We start from the raw sequence: 9,455 nt of genomic DNA, 5'->3' as shown, positions 1-9,455 counted from the left end.
GCTGGAGGCAACGGTGGTAACGCTGGTAACACTGGTGGAAACAATGGCAACAAGGGCGGCAATGCTGGAGGCAATGGTGGTAACACTGGTGGCAACAACGGAACATCTGGACAAGGAGCCAACGCCGGTGGCAACAATGGTGGCAACACCGGAGGCAACACTGGAGGCAACGGAGGTGGTAACGGCTTCAGAGGTGGCCGTGGCCGTGGCCGATTCGGACGAGGAAGATTCGCAGCACGAGACTTTATCCAATAGGCGACTTGAGGGAAAAAGGAGCAGAGAAAGCATCAAAAAGAGGCAAGATGAACGACCACAGGAAAGAGCTAGTGAAATCTATTGATGAACTTCGATGGATGTAAACAAGCGTGATGACCAACCTGTTGGATTTTTGGGAGGTTGCGATTTCGCGACCAAAGAAAAGGAGGGATGGAACGAATGATTTGGTCTTCGTTTTTGGGCCCTGGCGATTTTCCTTGATGATATAGAAACTGTGTATAACCAACGCGGAAGCCTTTTTTTTCTTTGAGCTTTTGAATTGACGAGAGATTTGAAAATGAAGTTTTTGTCCAGCATACTGTACCTTTTTTTCGCCGGTTCACTACAACCTCGCGCAGAGTATACTTGTGTCGGGATGAAGTTGAAAAAATGTCGACATTATTCTCTACCCAATCACAACCGCCATGGGGGTCCGGGGTTACTTGATGGGGGGGGGGTCCCTTGAAACACAGCCTGACACACACAACGTCCGTCGTATCAGAAGTCAGAAACCCCCTCTTTATTCAACCTGTCCTGCCGTTCCTCCAACGACCAGGCAAAGAAATAGTCGCCAACAAGGGGGACTTGCTGGTTGTCCACTGCGCCTTGATGATGGTTGACAGGCCAACATGTCCAGATACCAAAGGTAGCACCGAGCTGTCAACAGGACATCAGATCTTAACCACTTGCAACCGCCAAAGGTGCTTCCAAGCTTCAGGATCCATGATTGTCACCAACCGTTAATTTTCATGTCGATATACAACCCCTTGGCCTTGGGGCACATCGTCGCACGCGGCCGTACATGCACCGGTAAACCAACCGCTACCGCTTCTCGTGGCCCACGCGCAAATCTACTAGACCGGTACGGATTGCGGGAGGCAGGCAAAAGGTCCCGCGGTGAACGGGGGTCCGGGGGAACTATAACCATTACCCATCCAACTGTACCTGTTGCCTCGGTACTCGATGTTCCAGTCATCCCCTCTGACCTCCTGCGTGGTTTCCATGAAATGGAGAGAACTTCCCGGCCACGGCGCCACCACCCTGCCGTTGACATCACTTTTGTAGCACGACCTGCACCCTTCGGTCCACACGGTGTTGGGCATGTAGGTGTCGACGTGGTCCACGAATTCGTCCACGGCGGCCGCTTCCGGGTGGAAACAGAGCATGTTGTTTTCAGTCTGCCATCGGTCGATCCATTTCAACGTGTAATCGGCTTGAGTCTCAATCACGGGCAACAGAGGACCGTCGCCGACCGGGCAATTGGGACCGAGAAACAACATGTAGTTGGGCATATCAGCGACGGCGGTGCCGAAATAACATCCGGGGTCCTTTGCCCACAAATCTTGCAGATTTGTGCCATCCTCATTGATGACGGGGAAACGAGGACGAAAGGAGACATTGAAACCCGCGGCGCATATCAGAACGTCCAAGTCGGGATGGGCGCCGGCTGGTCCTACCACGCCTGTTTCGGTGACGCTGCGGATCCCACCCAGACAGACCTGCACGTTGGGTTTTGTCAAAGATTCGAGGTAGTTGACGTCGGGAGTGAGGCGGCGACAGCCGGGTGACCAAGACGGGATCGGAGCGGAAGCCAATTGGGGATTGTTGAGGCGACTCTGCATCTGTTGGGTGAGGTCGGTGCGGGTATCATGTTGAGTCGCCGAGTTCTTGACGAAAGTACCAAACAGACAACTGGTCGAAGTTTCGTTCAGCTTGCGGAGGGCGCGGAGGGTGGAAGGGGAAGAAGAGAAGACGGCCTTCTCGGAAGGTGTGTAATGTGTTGTTGAAGACTAGGACTCGGTGGGACCTAGGTCAAGCCCTGGATGAAAGTGGTCAGTTTCTTGACTCTAGGTTGGATTGCAGGTAGGATTTGAATGCCGGACGATCTGTTGTTTGATCTCACTCATTAGTATCGTTGAATCAGTATCGTGGAAAATTTGAGTATGTGTCGAGGGGCGTACTACGCACCCGTTACCAACCAACCCGACGGATTTGTAATCCAACGACACAGTTGTATCCCAGTTGGCACTGTGCAATAGCTTTCCTTGAAACTTGTCCAGATCTGGGATGTCAGGCCAATTCCAATTGTTGAGAATGCCGTTGGCGTTGATGAGTATATCGCACTCTGCATCGACCAAGCGACCAGTTTGGACTTCTTCAACTTGGACTTTCCATGCTTTTCCGTCCCAGGTGGCACCGACCACTTTGTGTTGCAGATGAATATACTTCTCGAGTCGGTGTTTCGCGCGAAAGTTCTTGAAGTACTGGTAAAGCTCCTGGGAAGAGACATAGACGGCGCTATAGGTCGGTGATGGTCCCCATGAGTATGTATAGTTGTGCTAGAGAGGTTTTTCATTAATGTGACATTCTGTCAGCGGCATATATCTGTCCAACCCATAGACGTACAGGCGGGCACATTAGGCACATCTATCGAGAGAGAGAAACATTAGCCATGGAAGCACCCCAAAAACATTCACAACGACTTGGCTATATACAGACCCTGGGTATCTGTTCTCAAACCATGTCCCAGATAGATCCTCGTTCTTCTCATAGATATTCAGGGTGAAATTTCGAAATGACCTTTGCAACTTGTACGCGAAGCATAGGCCCGAGGCTCCTGCTCCAATGCAGATGATTCTAACATGTCGTTCTGCGAAAAGAAGCTTTCCTTGGGCTTTCCCACGGCAATGTCTCAATTTGTCGCTCTCGATACGCTGTCTTGTCTCAAATGATAAGATGGATGTAGTGACCGCCATGCTTCCCATAGACATATGCGTGCTGCTTGTGTTACTGGTGAAATTTCCTGGTTACCTGGAAGTGGCTTGACGGTTCGCGCTCCTGGACACAGAGCCATGACATGGCAATGTAGATTTAAGCATCGACATAAGTCGATGCCTTTTCTGGAATGGCTGATGCAACTGCTACGGAGTTGCTATGCGGTGCTCCAGGATCATACCGGCGTCCCGCAATCGTCCCGCAGACACGACCTTCGTCCCGCAAATTGATTGCGGCACCGGGTACTGCGTGCACGTCGCCCTTGAGACATCATACTGTCAATAGTCGCAAGGTATTTGGTTTCACCACTGGAGAACCTAACCAACACAAACCTCTCGTCATGATTTCGGAAAAGTTCACAACGAAAACTCTTCAGGCGGGCAGACGAGACTTCACGTATCAATATTTCTGGCACCCATCGGAAAGCACAAAGAAACCTACACTGGCCTTTTTCCATGGATTTCCATCGACTTCAAAGGACTGGCGACGACAACTGGAGCACTTTGCGGACTTGGGGTTTGGTGTCATTGCTCCCGACTTGCTTGGGTATGGCGGAAGCTCGAAGCCTGACGATGTATCGGCGTATAATCACCGAGATATGGTCGACGACGTTATCAAAATCCTCGATCATGAGCAGATACATCGCTTCCACGGGATTTCGCATGACTTTGGAAGTCATCTCATGTCTCGACTGTACTGTTATCATCCAGAAAGACTGCTGAGTCTGACTTTCATCTCAGTGCCGTTCATGCAGCCCGGCGTTCGCTTTGACCTGGAAGCAGTAAACAAGAGGGTGAAGAGTTTGATCGGGATGGAGAAGTTCGCTTACATGGACTTCTTCGCTTCGAGTGACAGTCCTCCCATAGTCGAGGCCCACGTAAGTTGCGATACAATTTCGGACATAGACAGCTAGCTGACCCGTCGTAGCTGGAATCGTTCCATTCACTCGTCTACGAACAAGATGCAGACTTGAAAGCGGAAAACTTCTATCCACCAGGCAAGCTTGAAGCTTGGCTAAGTTCCAACCGGTTTGGCCGGCAGAGCATCGTCGACGAGGAGGAAAAATGGCGCTGGCTCGCCGAGTTCCGGTCTGGCGGATTCAGAGGACCAACAAACTGGTATCGTGCATTGCTAGAGAACATACACTTGAGCCAGGAAAGCAGTGATCTGGCTGCTGGCCGTATGTCAAGCCACGTGCAGGTACCTGTGCTTGCGATAGATTCACAGCCAGACAAAGCCAGTGTCCCGGGTTTCATGGAAACGGCATTGAAAGCCAGTGCATCACAGCTAAGCGTAAAGATCGTGGACGCCCAGGGACACTGGCCGCACATAATTGCAAGTTCCGAGGTCAATAAGCTCATAGAGAGTCATGTATCTCCCTAATATCCAGGTGGTATATGAAAATATGAACGTTGCATGCCGCCGTTTTGAGGCTCGTGACACTTTCAGAAGGGATAAAATGGGAAGGATTCAAATAGGCTTTGACATGAATTGGGTTAGGCTGGGTTTCGGGGGTTTAGGCTGTCTATACCTCGGTAGGTAAGGCCCTACCTTACCCAGAACTCAGCCCAGTCCGCACGCCCGTGGATTTAGCCAAGCCCATATCAAGGCCTAGACGCAGCATCCCCCGCATCTCAAGTTAAGGAGCTCTCCTGTCTTCGCACCCCTTCTGCTGGATTCTTGCATTGGACAGGATGCTTCTTGATCATTGTCCCACCATCACATCAAGAGCGCAAAGAATCAACAGCCTTTGCACCGCCTCTCGCGATTTCGACGCTCATGGCGGCGTCAACGCAGCCCGCCTCCGCGAAAAGGCAGCAATGTCGATTCTGTACCCAAATGTATCAGAAGCACGAGCATCTCATCGTTAGTACCTGAGCCTTCATCCTTCTGAGAGCATAAATACTTACAGCAACATTGGCAGCGTCACGAACGGACACGTAAGTTGATCGCCAGGTAATAGTCATTGAGATGATGCTGAAGCGTTCGTCAAGATACTGGCGACAGGCCTTTCCATTGTGAGCAGTGCAACAGATCTTTCGCTCGGCTCGACACACTGTCAAGGCACAGAAGGACACATCGAAGACGAGCGTTCGATGAGCCTGGTTACCTATCTATGTCCATGGCACCCTCGAACCTGGACGATAACGGTCATAACAATGTCGATTGGTCTCATGTTCAGACATCCGAACAGTCGCATATTCAGCCGCTGCCATTTACTCAGCTAGATTCTTTTGAGAACGATAACAGTGAGCTTCCTAATTTCTCTCCCTTTGGCAGTACTGGCACCGAAGACTTTCTCCAGTATATATTCCCCAGTCCACAAGACGCCATGATGCCATTGTCCCCGAGTCAGAACCTTTCGGGCATTGCGACTGAAGCCAATCCTCCTCAGGACGTGGCAGATCTCGACAAGGGACCAAGCCAGGCTGCTGATCCAAGTCCGCCCGCTTTGTTGCAACTCAATGCCATGTTACATGAAAATGTGAGTCCACGCTCTTTTGCTCTGGTTCTGGGCCATTCTCTCATACGCGAGATTTATCAGTCCGCCAGGTACAAGCAAAGAATTCGAGAAAAGGGCATCAACTCGGTCTTCTTTGATGCTTGTATTTCACTTTTCTTTTCACAATTCAACCCTACCTTCCCCATTATGCACGAGGCGACATGGAAGTTGAAGAGCACTGGTCCATTTCTCCTACTCAATATGGTGGCCATCGGGTCTCTCTTCCTCGGAAACAGCGATGCAATTTCTAAAGGTGAACTGCTGTGGGAAATAGCGCAGGCAGCCGCATCCACGCAGTGGAATTACAGTTACGAACTCACTCTTCGGCATGTCGCTGGTGACTATCCCAACACACAGATTGTCGGCTGTGCTCTGCTCGGCCAAGTCTATGCCATGATGTCAAAGGTAAGAACCAAAGTCCTATACCACCAAAGCTGATTACTCAACTCTCGCAGTCCGCTAAGCTGAGACATATGGCCCAAACACTTCATGGTTGGGCACTCAGCTGGGCGCGAACTCTCGGCATGTTTGACCTGACACTCCGTGGCCTGGAAGGCCTTCCCGATCGGGCCCAAACTACGCAAGCGAAGCACGCTGCGTGGCAACAATGGGCCGATGTCGAAATGCAACGCAGGATCGTATGCGGTCTTTTCGTCGTTGATGCTCAATTGGCGAGATATGCAAGGGGAGTGCCTCTCGGGAGGCACGTTTCGAACCCCTTACACTGCATTGCCAGTGATGCTATCTTCACCGCCAGTACCCCAGAAGCGTGGATATCTCAGATGGAGGAAGCTCTGGAGGATACCCCTACCTTTCGAGAGATATTTCTGACCCTTTTCCGAACCCGCTCTGCTTGTACATTACCTCAACTATCTCCATTCTCAACCCTCGTTTTGCTCGAGGGCTTTCAAGCCCTAATCTCCGAAAGTAATGCCGCTGGAGCCGGTACGGTAGGCACACCCTCCCAACTTGAAATTATCGACGCACTGGGCCATATACAACAGTCGTGTCTTGCTCGGCTTGGGGACACCATCGATGCTGTGGAGTTGCGCATTCGATGGCATACCCTATGCATAGATGCGATTACCGACAGTGTACAGCTCTTCAGGAATATCTGCAATACGTCTCAAAAAATCTTCTGTATCGGCCAAGGCTTGCCTGGAACCCGTAGCGACATCAAATCCTGGACGCGATCGGCGGAAGCTCGAGCTGCATTGCTCCATGCCAACACCATTCAGCATCTTGCCCAACGTCTTCATCTTGGTCGAGCTCATGCACTGAGCATGCCAGCTGCAGTATTTGCTTCGGCCACAATATACTACGCATTCTTCGGCTTAGGAGATCACGAAATTCGCATTCCGGCGCGCTATGAATGTAAGGACGTGCATGCGTACATGTTTTCCAAAGCCCGTGCTTTAGATACGCAGGCCGCTCAGAAGAGCTCGACATTACATGACTACCTGCTGGGTCGACCTGTGAAATCTGACTATAGGACGGTAAATTTACGTCAAGGGCTCTATCAATGCCAGATAATTCTACGCACCATGGCATCGCAATGGGGAATTGCTAAAGATATGTTGGATATTCTGGTATCATGGACAAGCACAACACGAACATCAGATATTGAATGATAAAACACACTGACTTGAGAACTGACTATGACAATCACAACCTGCCAGCAAGTGTTTACTGGCGTCGTCGCTCGATTTGAGAAATGCAGAAGCTGTCAGAACGCTTGTTGCTTCTTAAGGCACGTTATGAGTTAATGTCCTCATCTACAGACGTGTCCCTGTATCGGCATTTTCATGATCTACTCCAATCATCGTCCTATTCTCATTACCGCCACTAATCCTCCCATCCGTTCTCTTAAACAATCTCTCGGCATTTCGCCACTCCCACAATTCCTGGTTCGCACCCTGCTGCTTAAAAACCACAGGTACAAACTGATCATCATCCCGAGATAACTCTGTGACCACCATGATCGGTGTCCATGGAAAATCCGTACCATGTAGGATCCTTTCGAAACTCACATACTGCAACAATCCCGCCACCTGTTCGGGAAACGACCATCCCGCAGAATCAAAATAAAACTGGTTGTTTAGCTGCCGCATTATGGCATCCGCCTGCAACATGTCCCGTCCAGGACTCTTTAACGTTTTGTTCGATCAAATCCGCCAACCTGTTTAAACAATTTCGTCTTTCTGAAGCTATACAAAGAGTCAGTGAGTGAGTGTTCTCAGACGTCAAAACACATTTGTACTTTAGTGGCGCATTTCTCCCTTACCATCGACAGAGGGCCAGGCAGGAAACGCTCGCTTGGCACTTTGGACTGTTTTCTCGACGTCTTCTTCGGTGGCTTCGCTAACCCTCTGCGACACATTCGTTCGTCGTTGGACTAATGACTCGGATCTTCCTGATTTGAATAGAGTCCACAAAGGTTCCATCAATGAAAAGTCGCATCTCAATATGATGGTTACAGTCTGACTCCCTCAGTACAGTCTCTGAGACTGGCCCCATGTTGTTAGGTGGCAACGTATGTAGGGTGGTAGTAGAGTTATTGCAGCTTGATTCAGAGCCCTGTGGGTGAAAGCTTTTGTTAGCAATATCGGATTCGGACGTATATCCGATGCTATTAGACCAACAGGTGTCCTCATTACATGATATTGAATAGGAGTATGTTTGAACGATGTAGCTTGAGAGAGGCTGGACCCACCCTTGGTTGTGGCGGAGAACCTGGGAACTGCTGGCCCGCAGAAGTTCCCTGCAGAAACCATCATCGTGCATAGCAGTGTATAGACATCCCAAGGGCCTCCTCGTACAGTTTCGGCCCTCAGAACATACTTTCCAGCGAAATGTCAAAGTATCTTGATGCAATGTATCTCACGGAGATAGGGGAACCTTTGGAGGGGGGCAACAATGTAATACTGGGACCTCTGCAACCGGACGAACTACTCGTCGATATCCACGCCACAGGAATATGTCATACTGATGTTGCATGTATGACAGGAAAGTTGCCGATACCACTTCCACAGGTGTTAGGGCATGGGCGGATTCCAAACCGGAGCGGGTGTCGTTCTGAACACTTTGAACATCCAAAAGGGGGGACAGCCTTGTCGTATTTGGTGCGGGTGCCGTCGGGATGAGTGCCATCATGGCCGCGACAAAGACCAGAGGAACCGGTCTCATCATCGCCGTCGATGTTTTTTGAACATCGACGTGAACTTGCTGTCGAATTGGGAGGAGCACATTTCAGTGTCGAAGGCTCGCAACCAGATGTTCCTGAGCAGATTCGTCCCCGGGTTCCGCTTCCACCTGGACTTATGAATGCCATCGACACCACTTCCGACCCACGTGTGATTGGGGAAATGATTGAATGTTTGGGTACTAGAGGCAAAGCTGTCTCGATAGGTCCACCTTCACCAGGAACGAAAATTGAGATTGAAGTCTTTTCACATCTCAACCTTGGCAGAGAATATTTGGGTTCTACCCAAGGTGACAGTTATCGCCGGACAGGTTAGCCAAAGACTCGTTCATCTCAAAATTTGTCTTTACACGTTGCTGACACTTCCTACTCAGATGATCCCAAATTTTATTGACCAACACGATCAAGGCAATTACCCATTTGACGGGTTGATCACCTACTACGACGCCGAGGATTTTTAATCTGCCTTGGATGATTTCAAGTCCGGGAAGGTCTACAAGCCTGTTTTGAAACGGCGGTAGTTGTCGCACAAGCTGGTCTAGGTGACAATTTCTGGGATGAGCAATGTACCTGCCCAGTGATTCCAAACGCAACGTACGGAGAGATGGTATATTTGGTATGTATCTCTAGTATGGGCCGACAGAGACGTCCATCGCAACCGTATCGAAACAAGGCCGATAGGTTGTGCGTCTGCTGTATGATAGGCAGGATCCCGCCAAA

The 9,455-nt window shown here is 50.2% G+C and overlaps 5 protein-coding genes across 6 annotated transcripts in view; 4 read left to right on the top strand and 1 right to left on the bottom strand.

The window, feature by feature from the left end:
• PV06_01066 (uncharacterized protein) overlaps positions 1 to 255 on the top strand; it is a gene marked incomplete at both ends in the record, with an annotated part of 1,552 nt that extends 1,297 nt beyond the window's left edge. Inside the window, one exon of the mRNA XM_016401650.1 lies at positions 71 to 255. Within this exon, the coding sequence (XP_016268703.1) occupies positions 71 to 255 (185 nt within the window). The remainder of the gene's footprint in view (positions 1 to 70) is intronic.
• A 449-nt stretch (positions 256 to 704) lies between these two features.
• On the bottom strand, positions 705 to 3,265 carry PV06_01065. Of its 2 annotated transcripts, XM_016401648.1 has the most exons (4): positions 2,755 to 3,265; positions 2,662 to 2,682; positions 2,224 to 2,594; positions 705 to 2,141 (listed from the first exon to the last, which is right to left on the bottom strand). In XM_016401648.1, the coding sequence occupies exon 4, from the start codon at positions 1,875 to 1,877 to the stop codon at positions 1,110 to 1,112; it is 768 nt and encodes a 255-aa protein (XP_016268701.1). In that variant the 5' UTR covers positions 1,878 to 2,141; positions 2,224 to 2,594; positions 2,662 to 2,682; positions 2,755 to 3,265; the 3' UTR covers positions 705 to 1,109. The 2 variants fall into 2 exon arrangements, with proteins under 2 accessions (XP_016268701.1, XP_016268702.1); XM_016401649.1 differs by lacking the exons at positions 2,662 to 2,682; positions 2,755 to 3,265 and having other exon boundaries at positions 2,224 to 2,620.
• Positions 3,161 to 4,413, top strand: PV06_01064 (uncharacterized protein; the record flags this gene model as incomplete). Its single annotated transcript, XM_016401647.1, has 2 exons — positions 3,161 to 3,907; positions 3,958 to 4,413. The coding sequence occupies 2 exons, from the start codon at positions 3,161 to 3,163 to the stop codon at positions 4,411 to 4,413; spliced, it is 1,203 nt and encodes a 400-aa protein (XP_016268700.1).
• A 609-nt stretch (positions 4,414 to 5,022) lies between these two features.
• On the top strand, positions 5,023 to 7,164 carry PV06_01063 (uncharacterized protein; the record flags this gene model as incomplete). Its single annotated transcript, XM_016401646.1, has 3 exons — positions 5,023 to 5,515; positions 5,576 to 5,938; positions 5,989 to 7,164. Exons 1-3 carry the CDS (start codon positions 5,147 to 5,149, stop codon positions 7,162 to 7,164), a joined length of 1,908 nt encoding a protein of 635 aa, XP_016268699.1. The 5' UTR covers positions 5,023 to 5,146.
• A 1,566-nt stretch (positions 7,165 to 8,730) lies between these two features.
• PV06_01062 (uncharacterized protein) lies at positions 8,731 to 9,196 on the top strand (the record flags this gene model as incomplete). The annotated part of the gene is made up of 2 exons (XM_016401645.1): positions 8,731 to 9,046; positions 9,144 to 9,196. 2 exons carry the CDS (start codon positions 8,731 to 8,733, stop codon positions 9,194 to 9,196), a joined length of 369 nt encoding a protein of 122 aa, XP_016268698.1.
• Between the last annotated feature and the right edge of the window lie 259 nt (positions 9,197 to 9,455).

This window comes from Exophiala oligosperma (genome assembly GCF_000835515.1).
Source record: "Exophiala oligosperma strain CBS 72588 unplaced genomic scaffold supercont1.1, whole genome shotgun sequence".
In the NCBI taxonomy this organism is placed as follows: Eukaryota; Fungi; Ascomycota; class Eurotiomycetes; order Chaetothyriales; family Herpotrichiellaceae; genus Exophiala; species Exophiala oligosperma.
Note: the sequence above shows the minus strand (reverse complement) of the source record. Positions and strands in the feature narration are given on the sequence as shown.